Consider the following 18,580-nt stretch of genomic DNA (forward strand, 5'->3'; position numbering starts at 1 on the left):
CTGTAGGTGGGAATCTAACATCAGACTGAGATATTTTACTTCTGAAACCTGTTCAATACACAGTCAATTCAACTTAACTGATAAAATAACTAATAATAATAATAATAATAATAATAATAATTTAGGATGAGGATCAAGCCCCGGAAAGAATACAAATTGCTATTGTTTTCTTTATGTTGCGTGTGAGACATGAGTTTTCAAACCATATTGAAAGAGATTGCCAATATACAACTGTTTTAAGTAGAATATCATAGTGTCACTGCATAAAGGAAACTATAAGTCCAAACTTGGTGATCTTGATTTTTACAGAAAAATTACAAATAAAAAGATTATGAGTTGAGAGAAACTCCCCTACTCTAGAGTTTAAAATAAGTCTAACAAGTCAAAAAGAAATGCATTGATACAAAGCTTTTGTAATATTTACAAATATTGTTTTCACAAGACAGCCACAATATGCTGTAACATGTGCCAAAAATGATTGGCTCTTGTGAAACACAGGCTACTGTTTCTCCTAATGCTTTGATACTACAAAACATATCTACATATCTACTCATATCTAGTATAAATTTAGGCGTTTCCCTTGACTCAGAAACGGATAAAACGTATCTGGTCAGACACTGAATGATCTGTTCGTGAGAAGTTGGAAGGAACAACCATTACACACGTCCTCTTAATATTTCATCTATGTCACTATGAACAGGAAAATGCAAATGATCGTCAGCATTTCCTTTTTTTTTATGTATAGCACCACAGATTAGCAATTTTAATTTTGTTGTATGCATATACAATGACAATAAAGACTTTAATTAATATTTAATAATTGAATAACACATTTTGTTATGTGTGTAACTGACAAAACCAATATGTCAGCATCATTATATACAGACAAATGATACCTGTTACACCTGTAGAGAAATAAACTGGAAGCATACCTGCAATATGGCCACCTCATTCCGCAGCTGGCTCTCCTGCTTGGTGGGGAAACGAAGCTTGTCGATTACTTTCACAGCTACGTCCCTCCCTGTCTTCCGGTGCTTTCCTGATGAAGAAGTGGAACATTAAAAACAAATGCGGTTTTCAACTGTCCCTCACATACATGGACATACTGTATGTTGAGCCCTGGTATCAAACGTTTGACAGATCTACAGTCTGGCACACATGCATAAGTGTAGTTGATACTTTCAGGGACTTGTGATCTACTTGTGTTGTCATCATAACAAAATCATTGTTTCAAGAGTGTGTTTCAAGAAACACACTCGGAGCAATCTGAGGCTCAGTATCACTGTGTGTAGATCTTCATACCTCCATACACTACTCCAAATTGTCCAGATCCCAGAACTTCATCAGCAAAAATCTGGTACACTGTACCAATGTCCTGTAAGCAAGCAGCAAAATGAATTATCAACATCATCTTCAGTGCCACCATCAACATTTTATTTTACATTAAATAAAAAATGGAACAAAAGAAATCATACCACATTCTCTTGGATTTGACTGTTGGAAACGGAAATGCTGACAGAGGCTTGTCCTGAAAATTGAGCACCAGGTACAATATGTAGGTTATATAGTATTAAAGTAAGTGTATCAGTTAACAAACACAACTTGTCAACAGCTTGATCCCACATGTACTGTGTGGTGTTTTCTATAGCACTATAAAAGCAGAACTTTGTACGGAGGCAAATCATGGCCAAAATAACTTATTAATCTACTACTTAATTCATTGCACTGAAATATTAGCATCTTTCTGAATGTATGTGGTCTGAATTTCACTTGTGAAACTCAGACCACGTAAATTCCATAGGTACTTTTTAAAGTTTTGCTATTTTAACATTGTCATTTTGAGTATACATTTATTTTAGGGTTTTCAAATTCAGATAAAAAATCCCTCAAAAAGTTCCCAATTTAAATAGAAATATTCAAGTCAAAAACTCAAATACGCTTGGTCAAATTCAGATACTAAAATTCAAGGTATAAAATTCAGATCTGAACATAACACACATTAAGTATTCAGTAATGATTACATTTTAATTATCATTACTGAATTTACTTCCATAACTTTGCTCCTCCTCAGTTTGAGAAAAAACAACTTGGCAAAACTAGCTTACTGGAGGGGTCTGCTCTTTATTTAACCGACATGTTTCTCAACTCACTGTGAGGTGTGTTCCCCTCTGCTGGTGGTGCATCCTGGAAAATGACTGGCATGAGGGCCTGACGAATGGCGCTCTCCCATGCCTTGGCCACTTCGCGGCCAATGCCGCTGTTGGGCGCGACTTGGCTGGGGGAGGGAGGGGTCTGGGGGAGAATCTGGGGGTTGCTCGGGGACAGAGAGGGAAGGGTGTTGGGGTCCTCCCCTACAAAGTAGCACATAGTGCCTGTGATAAGCTCGAAGCAGTGGGGATTTGTGCCAGGTGGGACAAGAGTGAAGTTGCCAGCGGGTCGCAGCTCCAAAATTTCAGACAGAGGAATCTCCTGCAAGAAAAAAATGGGACGAATGATGGAGCAATAAAAACAGCTGCACACTTGAAAATGAATAACATGAAATCATAGATTGTAATGTTTGCAGCTAAGCTTACCTTGTAGTATTTGTTGGAGGTGTTGTTCTGGAAAAGGATGATGCACTTGCAGTCCAAACGCCAGTAGTGCCTCTTTCTCTGTTGGGGATTGAAGTAGTGTGGGACATTGTGGGGTAAAACGGGAAGAGGACAGAGGGTGAGGAACGGAGAGAGCATCGGTGGTAAAGTTCAGACGTCAACATAGATGCTTTGCAGATTTGGAGTTGACGTCCAGAGGAAGAGAGGGAGTGACCAGATGAGAAGAAGGCTGAGCAGCTGCATGATTAAGAGTCGAGAGGGTGGGAAAAAAAACAGGAAGGAAAGAAAGAAAGAAAGAAAGACACAAAGCAAGAAAGAGAAGTGTTAGTGCAGCCAGATAGGAAAAACAAGCAAGAAATAAGAATAGAGAGACTTAAATGTTTATTTGAGTTCAAATATAGAGAACACGTTGGGAGGAAGAAAAATCTGAGAGGGCTTTTAGCTTGAATTCACTGCACATCACTTGAAAGCTGTTATGTTTTCAGGGAGAGTCAGTCTCATCATCAATCTTCAACTAACTAACTAACTAACTAACACACACACACACACACACACACACACACACACACACACACACACACACACACACACACACACACACACACACACACACACACACACACACACACACACACACACACACACACACACACACACACACAGAAAAATAATACAGTAGAAGAAGGAAGTCATAAATTGCCTGAAAGCGGCACTCTAGTGATCAAGGTTGAAACTGTTAGGACAAAAAAATGTAGTAGAGAAGAGCTGGAGGACAGAGAAAATAGACTAACTTTTGGCCAGACTGTGCTTTGTGACAGTGGGAAGTAAATAAAACAAAGTTGCAGCAGTAAAATCGTAGAAAAGAAAAAATGCAGTGAAGAATACAGAAGTACAACTGCATGCATGTAGAAGAAAGCATGTGAATTATGGGTAATGTTTTTACCAGTGTGTCCTTATTACTGTAGTGAACCATCCATCCCTCCTTGATAGCCGTGCTGGATCGACGGGTTGTCTGTCTCACCGACTGTACCACCCTCATTAACGGGATGTAAACACTGGAAGGAGGAGGATATGATTCAGGCGCTTCTTTGAGTTTCTGTGTGCATCATTATTTTCTAACTAGTATTCCAATAACTTTCCTCCAGAGACTTGTTAGCAGTTTTGCTCCAAATGTTTTTCTCATACCTCTGGTCTCCGCTGACTCCATCCTGGTTGTTTTCAGGAGAGAAAGACCCAGGGATACTGCAGGCCTCATCTGAGTCATCCATTGAAGATTTGTCTGAGGCATCATATTCACTGCTGTAGTCCATGGGCACCTCAGGATCCGCACTGGGACTCAACATGTCTGGGGCAAAAAGACAAAGAAGTGGCTGAGTACAACTTGATTTACAGTATGTTTTTACAATTGCTGTGAATTTTTTTTTACTACTTTATACTTTATACTATGCTTACTACAAAGACCACTGTTAGAAAGCTGTAAAAGACCACTAGAGTACTGGTTAAATGCATCAATGACAAAGTACTGCTCATACTTACCGGAGTTACTTCTGTTGTCTGAGAAAATAAAGAAATTAGTGCCAGTGAGTTCCAGTTTTGTTAGATTATGGGTTATATTACAATATATATTTTCATAATAGAAACATGCAGAAGAGAAATTAATACTTAGACTAAAATTACTTAGGGTTAACAGAGTTTTGAATGCACTTCAAAACAAGACAATAATATTTTCTCCTACCTCCGATAGTTTCCCCGAGGCAGTCATTGGGAACCTTGTACGCACAGCGTTTATGGCAATTAAACTTGCAGTCTGACAGGATTAGAACACAACTCATTCAGATTCGATTATGTATAATCTGATTCATTTAACACATTTTCTGCATACTGCACGTTGGAAATCCAAAATGGTGTCACTCTGTCTCTCTCCTCACCTTTACACTGAAGGCCCTGCCTGAACAGCCCTCGAAGAAGCCTCTTGCAATACTGGCACACTGTCGGCCGTGTGTACGAGTGGACCGCAAACGTGTGGGGCACCTTCACTTTGCTCATCAAGATTTTGTCTAAATGAACGGGTCGACCCGTGTAGAAACGCCGGGCATCACTAGGGGTCCGTGGCTAGCAAAAAAAAGAGGAATGTGATGTAATTTATTTGACAAAACATAAATGCCAGTTCCAATTACATATTTATGTTAGGTCCCTCATTAAATAGCCTCTCTTAAACTACATCTTTGTGATTGGATTACAGTAGATTTAATAGGGAAAATCCATCCGAATCACAGAATTTGAGATCCGTTTTCATACTATTTTGTTGGAATGTATATTAACACATACATTTGGAATCATCTGCATTTCAGAATTTTATAATTAGAAATACTAATCCTTTAAAGGGGATATATCATGTTTATATTTTTATTCTGGGGCTCCTCTGGAATATATTTGCATGATTTACAGTTTTAAACACTCCTTATTTATCTTATACTGACCCTTAATGCAGCTCCTCAGTTCAGCCTCTGGTCAAACAGGCTGTTTTACTTTACATGAAATGGAAACTTTACACATCTATACATCCAAATTCAATCCGAAATATGTGAGTGGACAACGCAAACAACCCATGGAACAACCTTATCAACAAAGGCTATCAAATGGACTGCCGTTTGTGGGCATGCATGAATCTGATGTCATTATGTACTGTTGTCGTGTTTTATGTGCCTTGTGTCCTTGAGTGCTTTGAAAGGCGCCTTTAAATATAATGCATTATTATTATTATTATTATTATTATGAGGTGGAAGTACAAATGAAGCAGTCAGAGCAGGCTGTTGACGTACAGAGAGCATTTTTATATACATTTAAGTAAAATGTTTAACCTTTGTCAAGTCTCTTCAATTTTAATAATCTAAACTGACCAGATTATTGTTTATATAAATAAACTTGTACCATTTGTGTGTGTGAGCGGATGAGGCTGGCATCCTCTGTGCAGGTTGAGACCGTCCCAACACTGTACACGGACTCAGTGGTGGAGAGACGCAGGGACTGGCTGCTGCTCAGGGAGGTGGTGGACAGACGTCGCTTTCGAGCTCCACTACAGTTGTTTGGGATGCTGAATGCACAGCGCTTGTGGTAGTTCAGGCCACATCCTGCAGGGGGGAGCATTGATCCAGGAACCAAAGAGCAAGCGATCAACAGAGAAAAAGAGAAAAAGAGAGAGAGAGAGTGGAGCATATTGAGTGAATGCTAATTGGGAGAAATATGTGTAATACATCAATTTGTCTCTTCTCATTAACACTTTGTCTCCCATTTCTCTCACCGTCACACTTGAGGCCTTGTCTGACTAGTCCAAACAGCATCTCTCCACAGTGATCGCAGAAGGCCGGGGCCCGGTACGAGTGCACATTTAGAGCGTGGGGACGAATCTGGAAATCTTCAAATGTGGCTGCGGCTAGAACAGATAACGGGGGTAAGGTGCGGTTACAGAAGATGTGATACAATCATGCTACTCTACATGAGCAGAATAAATACTGATTAGATGGATCATATCAAAACAGGATGGAAAAAATAGATGGGTTTTCTTTCAGACAGGGTCACATTACAGTTTGAGACAAGGAAAAAAACAGATGAGGCCAGTGTAAGATATTACCTGTAGTAAAATAAGCAGATAAGGAGTCATTTTGTTTACCCGAGAGCACCACCTCCACCAGATCTCCCTCCTGAATGTCACATGCAGCTTTAACCAGCTGCAGGATGTTGTTGGTGGTTGTGTCATGCTTGAACAGCAAAATCTTGTCATAAATGCCATAGAAGCCACACTCTGGGAACTGGAAATACAAAGAGAACAATGCATAGATGCATGTCAGGATGATTGTGTAGAAAGGCAGGGATTTGATTGACACAGTGTTTTCCATCATGGACTATTTGCTGATAGGCTGATTGCTGGTGATTAATGGGTGTATGCGTGTTGTTCCAGCCAAGCCAACAGTACAATGAACTTCAGTTAGTGACAGAAAATGTTTCAGTTCAAATAAAACCAAAAGTGAATATAAAATCAGAACCAGCCAGCTGTAATGGCACAAAAACAAGCCATCTGATGAAATGGAACGGACAAACACACGTGCAACAACAGAGGGGATTTTTTTCTCTCTTTATCCTGTGACAATAAGGCACGATTAAATTGTTCACCAATTCAATAACCTTTTATACCGCCTCATTGTTTAATTGTCAAACTGGATAATATTTCTTTTAGAATGGTTGCTCTGTTTGTGAATTTATATTAACATTTTTGTCTTGATGAAAGAAATAATTGGCAACGTGCAGTTACCAATTATTGTCAAAGTATTTATTTTATTGATTATATATTACAATATGATACGATACACTTTATTGTCCCCATAGGGAAATTTGGACTTAAATGCTCCACACATAAATGCCCCCACAGTAAAACAACAATAAATTGCATTGGCAAAATAGTATGGAGCTACCAAATATCATTTCTACTTAAGTTTCATAGATCTGATTTAAATAATGACCATAAAAAATATCAAACAGCTGTAACATGTCTCTTTTAAAGTACAGTAGCTTGCAGCAACATGATTCACATCTAAAACACAAATTTAAAAAATACATTTCACAGAGAACATAATTTTGAGAAAGAAAACCAAAACAAAATAAAATAATGTTTTAATTTTCAAATGATAGTTCACATTTGAAAATATACAAAATGCTATAATATTATTTCTGAAGAAAAAAAAAATTACCAGTTTTTTAGATAAGTTTATAAGCACACTAACTAGGCTGTCAAATATAAAATGCAGCAACCACTTTTATATTCAGTGAGGTTAGTCCAACGACAGAAGACATCATTCTACAAGAATAAATGCTAAACATTTCCTATTCTATGCTTCTCAGCTGTTTGTGGGCATTTGCTGCTTCTCTTTGTCTTATGTGATTGTGTACTAATAGTTATAAAAATGTAACATACACACTAAGAAAGAATAAGAAACAGTTTATCAGTTTTGGACAGTTGGTTGAATTGAACAACTGATCTGATGATGTCACCTTGAACTTTAAAAATGGTGACATTTTATACACCAAACTAATTAATTGATCACAAAATTAATCAGCAGATCATTCAAAAACTTGCTATTTGCAACATCTTCTATGAGAAAATTACACTAAGTGCAGTGAAGATGGTACATAGGAGCACAACAGGAATGTTGATACATGGAAAATCAACCATATGTCCTTAACTAATTATATCATGCCCAGATGGAATATATAGCAACCAACAAGCAAGTGTAACCAATGATATCTCCAAACTAGAAACACTGGCTGACTTCCGCAAATCAAGCAACTTAGCCAATGTGGAAAGGAAGGAAGACAAAGAAGAAACTTTATCCTGTCCTATTATCAGTCATAAACAAGCACACACACACACCAGGTGTTTCCATGAAGGCCTTCCAGAGATATGAGAGATGAGAGTGTCAGTCAGGAGTCAGTAGAGCGACGGAGGCTGTCATAGGGAAACCCTGCTCTCCTGAATAGTTAATAGTGCCTGGTTCACTTCAGTGGTCACACCATAGACACACACACAGAGAGAGAGAGAGAGAGAGAGAGAGAGAGAGAGAGAGAGAGAGAGGAGAGAGAGAGAGAGAGAGAGAGAGAGAGAGAGAGAGAGAGAGAGAGAGAGAGAGAGAGAGAGAGAGAGAGAGAGAGAGAGAGTGTTCAATCATCTTAAAAATATTTTGTCTTTTGGTAAGAACACACAGAACTGACAGGATGAGACAAGGAGAAATAAGAGGAGAGAAAAAGGTTTAAGATTCCCTCTTTCTCTCACACACAGGCATGCATAATGCTCCCTGTTTCTCTTGTTGTTGTTTTTCCCATGGCAGAGTCAAGATTCACCATCTGGCCCAGCTCTAACAACTTACAGGAAGGGGAACCCTGGTCTCCACCTTGGACCGACACAATTACACACATACACCTCCTACTCACTTACCAACAGACACACCCTCCTTACAAACAGCAACACACACCCTCTCTTTCCCCCCATTTCCCTTCATTTGTCACACACACACACACACACACACACACACACACACACACACACACACACACACACACACACACACACACACACACACACACACACACACACACACACACACACACACACACACACACACACACACACACACACACACACACACACACACACTCCCTCTTAGTTTCCCAGCAGGCACTCCACATCACCACATCTGAAATCCAGGCCTGGCTTGTACCGCTGCCAACCTACACAGTGAGTCCACCACGCCCCAGCAGTGGGCTACTGCTCCTGACCACGCAGTCAACAATGAGACACAAAAAGCACACAATGGCCTTTTTTCAAAATGCACAGATCATCCTTAACCTATTTAACAACTATTTCATCCATAAAGAAAATCACAGACAATGAATTACACGAAAGATGTACGAGCAAGTCAATAGTGCAACAATTGAAATAACATTTCTGTTTGTGAAGCAAACATATTATGCAAAGTTGATTCATAAACTTGACAATGGATAAACAGAAGCAAGATAATGCATCACAGCAGATGACAGAATCAGATTGTGGTGAGGGATGTTATCCTAAAAAGTTGATCTAAAATATCACAAAACTTTAGTACAGCACTGTTGGTTTTGCCAGAAGCCACAGCTAATGTTTCAGCAGTTGAGTAGTCATTAAAATGATTCATTTAAAAGTCCACTTCAACCAAATTACATCTAGTGATATCTATCCATGTACAGTTCATAGTTTTGGTTTTATAAACCCAGGTTTATAACAAGTACTACATGTTATCAAAAAGGTGGTGCATCCTTCCCAAACAAACAGCTAAGAGAGAATTGAATGCTACAGTAGGAGGGGTGAGGGTTTTTGTTTTAGAAATGAGATTGAGATGTTGAAGTGTATTATAAAAAGGTGTTTTTCCAGCCTGCAACAGAGGATCAGAAAATGGGCAGAGAACCAGTTCATTACACCTGCCGTGAGGACATAACTGAAAGGAGCCATTGGCTGAAATGATCAGTGCCTGGTCCTCAGAGCTATGGGGCAGCCAGGCGCTCAAAGGAGCACTATGGTTGCACCTATGTAGTTTGAACAAGGCTTCGTTAATAGCCTTTTGAGATCTGAAATTTTCATTTTCAACATCACATCTTTCCAGAATCAGAATCCACAGAACATACTGTCAAGAGTCTTCATAGGGACTATTTCTAAGCAGGAAATAGATCCAGTTCAAACACATTCAATGTCACATCTATTGACTTTAACATGACGTGGTGTAACATGGCCACTTTTTCTGGAAAGGGAGCTGCTTTTGAATTTTTGCAATCTTTTCATACTCTGAGCAACACACATAAAATTCCATTCATCTCCATTGTACCGGGGTGGAGGCAGATGTCTCAGAGATGCATATCTCAAAACCAGGCCAAATAAAACCAAAACTATCTGAACCGACGTCTGCATAAATGTTGCTGGCTATGGTGCAGTTAGACAATTCAGATCCTAATAAAAAGAGACTTCAAACTTTCCCACCTCCAAGCTCCAAAACTGTTCTCTGACAGTGAATCATGTAAAAACTCCATGCATCAGTACCTGGGATTGCCACAAATAAGACCAACTGCTGCCACATGTAATTACAAACACCCGCAGTGCCCAGATCAGAGGAGACTCCCGGCTTTGCCCAAATCCACAGACAACCCTCTGCCTAAATAATTTGTAAGCCCCACAGTGCCTCTTGATGCCAGACTCTATGCTATTAACCCCACACTGTTACTGTTACTGCTTGCTTCTTTCCCTGAGCAACTCAAGAAACAGGGCTAGTCATATTATCCTTCGCCTGCTGTCCAAGGCATACACAATGTGCCGACCGCAATTGCAGTTGCCACGTCTTTGCAGACCACAAGTCTTTGCAGCTCTTCTGAGGAGCACAATATCCCTACTCCCAAAACCACAGTCTCCTCTAAGAAAATGACTGTTTTCTTTTTTTCTTGCCTGCCTGTTCCAGTATTCAGTGAAAGTACAGGGTAGAAAGAGCACAAAAGCCGCACATTACTTCTGTCTGTATGTCAACATGGTGAAAAATGATGTTATTTGTCTTGTAATTATATGACCATCTCAATATGTTTGTGTGTACACTGTATGTTTGGCCGTGAAGGCAAAGGTTAGTAGTATTGTGTGCAAGAGAATAGAGAGAGAGAGATAGAGAGAGAGTGTGTGTGTGTGTGTGTGTGTGTGTGTGTGTGTGTGTGTGTGTGTGTGTGTGTGTGTGTGTGTGTGTGTGTGTGTGTATGTGTGTGTGTGTGTGTGTGTGTGTGTGTGTGCAGTCTGCAGACAAAGACCTGGCTGTATTATCACACATACTGTAGTATAATGCAGTGCGGTTTGCCTGGAGACAGGGCTGTGTCTCCAGTCAGTTTCTTTGGGTTACCAGGGATCAGGTTGCCCTGCGTTGCCTACACCATTCCTGCAGCTCTTTGGGCCAATGAAGCCATTATGAGTGAAATGAATTATGGACTAGACTTTCTTTACCTCAACCCCCTCCCTTTGTTTCCCATTTTCTTTTTCACTCAGCTTTCTTTCAACATTATTTTTTCGATAATGTTTTTTTTTTGTCAGTCTGAAAAGTAAGGCCTGCAAATTCGAGCAGACGAGTTTGCAAAAACAGAAGCATTCTGTCACTTTTTCTGAGCTTCACCAGCCACTAACATTGTGCTCAATGTGGTCCACTCCCTTTCTTGCAAGCTGATGTAATGTGAAAGCTGGCCAGAAACACTCGTCCTCGCTAATGACTTGACTAACCTACTTTCTTCAAAGGTCGGATGCTGTGAGAGATGGTAAATGTTTTTTAGGGTTAGACTAAGCATAGAATGTGTGGATATAGAAATATACACAGTACCGTGAAAGAACACTTTCAAAATTCTTTATTTCTGTTTCTTCTTCACATGAATCCCTTTAGTCCCAACCCAAAAACGTAGATATATGCGGCACATTTTAGAATAATCAGTGTACTTGCAAATGAAGACGTTTTTTTATGCAAATAGCTTCAATATTTATGAAGGATTTTTTTAAAACAGCCTCATAACATTTACACAAAGTTACTTTTGCTCATGTTTTTCTCAAGTTGCATCATGTCACAAACCTTTCTGACTTTATAGGGGTCAAGGGTCAACACCTAGGGTCACCAGTAGGCAATAGTTCACAAAGGCATCCTAACCGATGAATACAATGGGTAACATTTTTGTGAACTCTTAGCTATCGCTTACCCAATTAAAGGATAGGCTCATCATTTTTCAAGCCTGTGTTAAAACAATAGTCAGGTGCCCATACCGACGCTGAAACAGCTCACCGTGAACATTCGTCCTGTTCAAACTGACCATTAGAAGACTCCATGCACTTTCAGTGTAAGTGAAGGGGGAAAACAGCCCTCATTTTGAGTAAAAGAGTATCTAAACATTTTGATAGATAGATAATATCTATCAAAATGTAAAATGCTGGGACTGATGGGGTTAACAGGAAGTTGGAAGGCAAAAGTGAACAATTCAGCTAATGCAGCCCTCATCACTGTCACCCAAAGCACTGATAAGTGTCACTTTTTGTTGCTGTGGGTCGCAGTGTGCTGTTGCTACTGTCAATAAAGTCAATAAGGGCAAGTAGTTTCAACCAGGTGGCTCAGTCAGTCATTATTAAAAACACACAAACTCACAGAAAAGGTCTAAACACTAAAAAACAAACAAAAGTTATCATTGTGTGCATAGCTATGAGGGGCCGTACAAGCCATAATTCATTCTGGCCCCCTCACACACATACATTCTCCTTACACATACATATATTTTCACTCTCACACACACACATATATTTTCACTCTCACACACATACATTCTCCTTTCACATACATATATTTTCACTCTCACACACATACATTCTCCTTACACATACATATATTTTCACTCTCATATTTATACATTTTCATACTATAAGTAATATATGTATGTAAAAGGAAAATGTATGTATGTGAGAGTGAAAATATATGTATGTGAAAGGAGAATGTATGTGTGTGAGAGTGAAAATATATGTATGTGAAAGGAGAATGTATGTGTGTGAGAGTGAAAATATATGTTTGTGTAAGGAGAATGTATGTGTGTGAGAAGGCCAGAATGAATTATGGCTTGTACGGCCCCTCATACATACCACACACACACAAATGTCTCTCTCATCTATTGGGCATGATGTCATGGAACAAGGCTTTTGAGAGTGAAATTTGAATACAATGTTTTTTAGCTCAAACACACATACACACATGTGATGCCACAGTGCTAGCTGCCATTTCCTCTCCCCTCTGCTGTTATTCTATTGGTTTGTTTATGTCCTTGTCGACTACCTCAGCCCCTGATCATATAATGCAGCGCACATGCACAGTGTTAGTGATCAGGATCTTTTGTCTGAAGTGTAACAAGTGCAGACAATCTGGAACCTGCCAAATATGAAACAATGATCTAATTCCTCTTTCCTCTTCCAGCTAACCATATGTTCATGCACCAATATGCACATTAGAGCAGCACTATATAAACTTCTGAAGTCTTTTGAGAAATGACTGAATGAGTGTTTTATTTTTGTGAATATGACCAACACAGGAGGTAGGAAGTTCAACTGCAAAACAAGCTTTTTCTCTTAACAGTTTAGCAACAGGTTAGTTCCCCCTTATTAAAGCAGCAATACTTGCATAGAAACACCAACACCTATGTCCAGTTAAGTCGTTTTCATTTTCACCTGGGGAACTTGTCGAATGGCTGTAGACCAGTGGTACTAAATATAGACCCTGTTTTCCGCATATAAAGACGCTGCTTGTGTGAAGAACAAAAAGACTTTTATGTCCTGCTAAGAAAGCCGCTTGCTTCTGCTTTTCATCCTCCCCATCACTTCCCCTCTAACAACTCAGCATGAGATGCCTTCGACCGCCAAGCCACACAAACACTCAAGCACGCACAATCAGGCACACACATTCACACACTGAATCGGATTAATGCAACAGCCTCAGTGCCATCCAACCATAGCTCTGCACTTTATAGACATGCAGCAAATGTAGGTCAACAACAAAAGAGTCAAGATCAAGCATGTATTTTGTTAAACTGATGGAAATATTATCATAAAATAGGATTTATACAACCTCATGGATGTCATTTGCCTTAATGAGAGCTCTCAGCTTTTAAACTCCCTGTAAAGTTGTGAATTCACACAGAAAGCATGATGTCACTTACTCTCTACCAACTGCTTTGTCAGCTATTAGTGGTTCTTGTTGTTGGTTTCGTCAACATCAACATGTTGTCATATCTTTCTCCACCACTCCACAAGGTCTATGAACTAACTACACTGAATGGACTTTTTTTTGTATGCTTTATAGGTTATATCGTTTTAGTTATTTAGTTGTTTAAGTGTAAGTTATGTCTAATTAATGCTATATAGTGCATATAATCCATAGTTTATATATACATATGTATATATAAACTATGAAGCAGTAGTAGTAGCAGTTGTATTATTATTATTATTATTATTATTATTATTATTATTATTATTAATATCAGTGATGGAATTTACTAACCAGTTTTGAGGAATTTGACTATACTTTAGTATTTCCATTTTGTGTTACTTAGTACTTATACCACATTACATTATAGAGGAAAATCTACTTTTTACTCCATTGCATTTTTTAACAGATATAGTTACTTTTCAGAACAATATTTTGCACGAAAAAACATATAATCAGTTTGTTATACATGCATTATTATAAATTAGACTATATCCAACAGTATGAGGTGTTTAAATTAGCTATACCTTGCCAGTACTAAAATGCTGCATCAACTAATCAGTATTAATATTCGAAACTAGATATTTATATATGTAGTATAAAAACACAACATTCTAAATATGACCATTTTGCATGAGTATTTAGTATATTTTTGATAATTTAAGTACATTTTCTGATGCTTATGTATTTTTTACTTGGGTACGATTTTGAATGGACTTTTAGTGGTAATTGAGTACTTTTTTTTAATCATTGGAGCATTGCTACTTTTACTTGAGTGAACTACTAATAATTGTTCCACTACTGATTATTATGAGCAGTTTTGTAATTATTTGTTACCTCCTGAACAGAGGAAACTGCAACCATAAGCATGTGGGTTATAGCTCTTCAAAGGTGTTAACTAACACATATACAATACTATAATGTGGGTCTGTGGAGGAAGACTGCCGGCGTGTTAAATATGATGCAGTTACCACAGTCACGCAGAAAGACGCACAAACATTCATGTGAAGCCCGATATGTTAAGATTCAACATGTTCATGTTGACCTATAGGATTTGGCCAACACTGAATTTTCTGATCTGAACTTAAGTTATCACATCTTGGTCTTAATAGTGCACTCATTTTAACATGACGATCATAACCACATTCTCTGAAAATTGCTTCAACTGTTAGTTTTATGTCCCTGGGGTAAACAGAAGTTCACACTGTAATGAAATGAAACTGATCTGTTCTATGTAGTTGTAACTTTGTTTTTTTAATAGTACTCAGAAGAGCAACTGGAGAAGTGAGACGTTACAGAATGACAGGAGCTGGATTTGTGTTTACACCGTGCAGTATGTTAAAGAAACACTGCAGTTCTGCATAATCAATTGGGACAAACTCCAAAGATGACAACACTTGATGAACAGCTGTGAATTGGCGTGGATGAAATACAAAACGTGCTGTGTATGACACTGCACGCTGAGCTCTGTAAACACTGTGACCTCTACAGCCCTACATGGTCCTCCACACCGATGTGTGTCTGCAACAGAAGCCGGTTATCACAACAGGAACCTGATCCAGCCATTTTATAGTCAAGAGGAAACACGCTGCATCCCTTCAAACAACAGACATTGTTTAAACATCCATGTCTTTCTGAGGAACAAATCATACACCCTGCTGCATCATATGCGTGGGTTTCCATGTGCACACATTCTCGTGGACATGTTGATGGGTTGTCATGCACCTGCACCTTTACTATGTTTGTGTGGATTAATGAATTCACACTACCTTTATATGTAATCATTAGGCACAACCTTAATTGTTGGACTAAACTGGCTCGATCATTGTTAAACTGTCAGGCATGGGATTCAGAGAGGACCACCCCACCTTTCTGAAAGTGATGAGGTCTTTAATGAGGGGTTTCCGTGGCAACAGGCATGTAAAGACGTCAACGATCTGCCCTCATTAGCTCCTGACAACTTCGCACAACACAGGAATTTTCCTTTTGTGCTGACAGCATTAGCGATGGAACAAACGCCCGGCATGCTATTTTTAACCCCAGTGAGGTCACACGCTGACGGAGAGATGCAGCAGACAACAAAAATGCCAGCAATCCCTGCCCTCCCTGTGCCCTCAGCTACCTGTAGAGTCTTGACTGCACACTGCATATTGCAGCCATGCTGGTTTTCAGATGACAAAGACAGAACATGAAGTGTTGTCTTTAAAATACACATATTAAATCAAAAGGCATGAGTGACAGCAATGCACCAGATGGGCATGTAACTAGGTAATACCCATGACGTCACTGGGCTTGGCAGGCACAAAAAAAAAGAAAACAAAATGTGAATGAATAAACAGGAAAGGTGTGTACACAAGGACAGACAAGTGAAAAGCTACATGATTTAGGTGAGGTGGTGAAGTATCCCACGTGTCGTGATGTCACAATCCATATTTTATTCAATCACTTGAATCATTTTTGTCTCTTTGTCAGCAGCAGACGAGGCTGTTTCTGCTAAACGCTCAGCCTGCATATGCAACTACACACAAGGAGAGAAAGTACTTGTGTGACAACAAACACATGTGGTCAAAGGTTCAAAGGGAGTTGAGGGCTTGTACAGGAGGATATATTTTATCAGTAGAAATGAAGACAATGCGTTCATTATGATCATATCTCATTTATAAGAGACATTAAAGGCCAAAAACAAAAGAGTCATTCTTCCTTGATGGGTTTCCTGTTGAAACATGATACATGGGCCGGACAAAAGATGTCAGGTGAGATTTTCAAGTATAAAACAATTTAACACCAGTTGGACAGAAAGAAGAAGTTTTATTTTATGGTTGAGGCTAAAAGTTGGGTCTTCTAAAGAAGAAACGCAGCATATATATACAGCTTTCAGTCTTTTATTTGTTGGAATAAATGCATCAGAGTGATGAGTGTGCAGCTTTCCCATTCTGGGCCAGCACCTCACTAGATTATGTGTGCGTGTTGTTGTTTTTTCTTGCTCTCTCTTTTTCTGAACAGCCAAAAAGACACAATTTTTGGAGCTCTATAGAAACAGCACATTTAAATTAGACACCAGACTGCAAGTCTTTCCTAAGCACCGAATGTTGTTTGTGTGTGTATGTTGTGTTATTTAATAATAAGAATAATAATAACTGCTTTACTCTACTGTATACTCTGCCTTTATGTTTTGCCCTGACTCAGGGTTTGTGTGTCTCATCATGGACAGCAAAGACATAATCAGGTTTACATTCCTGACCTTCTAGTTTCTACATACCAAAGATAACCGTGTAAACCCGAGAGACTGGAGAGGGGGGGGGGGGGGTAAATCCTGGTTTTATACACACAAAACACACACACACGCAGTTGTGTTTCCATCACTTCAGATGACATTACATTGATTACATTAATTTCCTGGAGACTTTACTTGAACCATAACCACCACATGCCTAACCCTAATCCTAACCTTTACATAAACCCAAACTAGCTTTACCTTTAAACCTAGTCTTCACCCTAAAGGAATACGTACCTGCAAAACACACTCACACTCACACACACACACACACACAAACAAACAAAACACACACAAAACCTATCAAGCATCTGACCTAAAAAGCCATGGTTGAACACACAAACACATAATGCAAGTGTCAATGTAGATATGCAAAATGGACATGGACTCATGCATTCATAGACACGGACAACATGGAGTCCTGCACAAAAAGTCAACAAACAAACACCCATACCTAATAATAAGAAGTCGAGTGAAGTCAAATATATAGAGACACACGAGACAGCAACAAGACAGAAACTTAACACACAGTACACAGAAAAGGTCAACAGCAGAAATTAGCTATACACTTTGGAAGGAAAAGAAAAAGTGCAAAAATGTTTAATGAAAGCCTGACCCTGTTGCATGCATTATACACTCCTGTGCCTTGTTCGCTTTGTGTGTGTGTGTGTGTGTGTGTGTGTGTGTGTGTGTGTGTGTGTGTGTGTGTGTGTGTGTGTGTGTGTGTGTGTGTGTGTGTGTGTGTGTGTGTGTGTGTGTGTGTGTGTGTCTTAAGCTTAGTCTCGAGCAGCAGCACAGGGACAAAGCGTCTCATTCTGCTCCGAGCATCAACCAGGACGGAGAAGTAACATGAGAGCCGCGATCAGGCGAGAGAGAGGGGTCCAGGGATAAAGGAGACACGCACTGCTGTTCTGAAGCAGCCTTTGTTGGAAGCAGCTCCTGTCTCCATCAACTCCCCTCCACTCATCCTCATCGTCCTCCTCCTCTCTCTCTAGCTTTCTCTCTCTCCTTGGCTTGATTCTGGGCAGGTAAGCTGATAGGAACCGTGGATTCAATCCACTTTGTGTGCAACTAACAGCCCACTGACTCAAAGAACAAGAAGGAGAAAGAGAGGTTGGCCTCCATTTAAGAAGAAAGGTCTAAGTGACAAGTACAGAGGAAGAAAAAAGATGGAAGAAGCAAAATAAGCAAAAAAAACAAGAGTGCTGATGCTAAAAGTACTTCTTCGACTTCTTTGTATTCCAACACTTAATTTAGCAGCTGGAACGTCCATTTAAGATTCACAATAAGATTTATTGATCATGTTCATTTAGTCTCATTAAGTAGTCATAAATACACACACCATATAAATGACATACTTCTCATGCAAAAAAAGCCCAAAGACTCTA

The 18,580-nt window shown here is 39.3% G+C and overlaps 1 protein-coding gene across 1 annotated transcript in view; it reads right to left on the reverse strand.

The window, feature by feature from the left end:
• Positions 1–18,580, reverse strand: part of prkd2 (protein kinase D2) — a 34,666-nt gene that overhangs the window by 5,292 nt on the left and 10,794 nt on the right. Inside the window, exons 2-14 of the mRNA XM_062418478.1 lie at positions 6,262–6,400; positions 5,893–6,024; positions 5,523–5,722; positions 4,520–4,703; positions 4,327–4,398; positions 4,128–4,145; positions 3,777–3,936; positions 3,535–3,646; positions 2,574–2,651; positions 2,151–2,469; positions 1,476–1,528; positions 1,303–1,375; positions 933–1,039 (exon numbers count right to left, since the gene is read on the reverse strand). Coding sequence (XP_062274462.1) covers positions 933–1,039; positions 1,303–1,375; positions 1,476–1,528; positions 2,151–2,469; positions 2,574–2,651; positions 3,535–3,646; positions 3,777–3,936; positions 4,128–4,145; positions 4,327–4,398; positions 4,520–4,703; positions 5,523–5,722; positions 5,893–6,024; positions 6,262–6,400 — 1,647 coding nt within the window. The remainder of the gene's footprint in view (positions 1–932; positions 1,040–1,302; positions 1,376–1,475; positions 1,529–2,150; positions 2,470–2,573; positions 2,652–3,534; positions 3,647–3,776; positions 3,937–4,127; positions 4,146–4,326; positions 4,399–4,519; positions 4,704–5,522; positions 5,723–5,892; positions 6,025–6,261; positions 6,401–18,580) is intronic.

The sequence above is a fragment of the Scomber scombrus genome, chromosome 5 (assembly GCF_963691925.1).
Source record: "Scomber scombrus chromosome 5, fScoSco1.1, whole genome shotgun sequence".
NCBI classification, from domain to species: domain Eukaryota; kingdom Metazoa; phylum Chordata; class Actinopteri; order Scombriformes; family Scombridae; genus Scomber; species Scomber scombrus.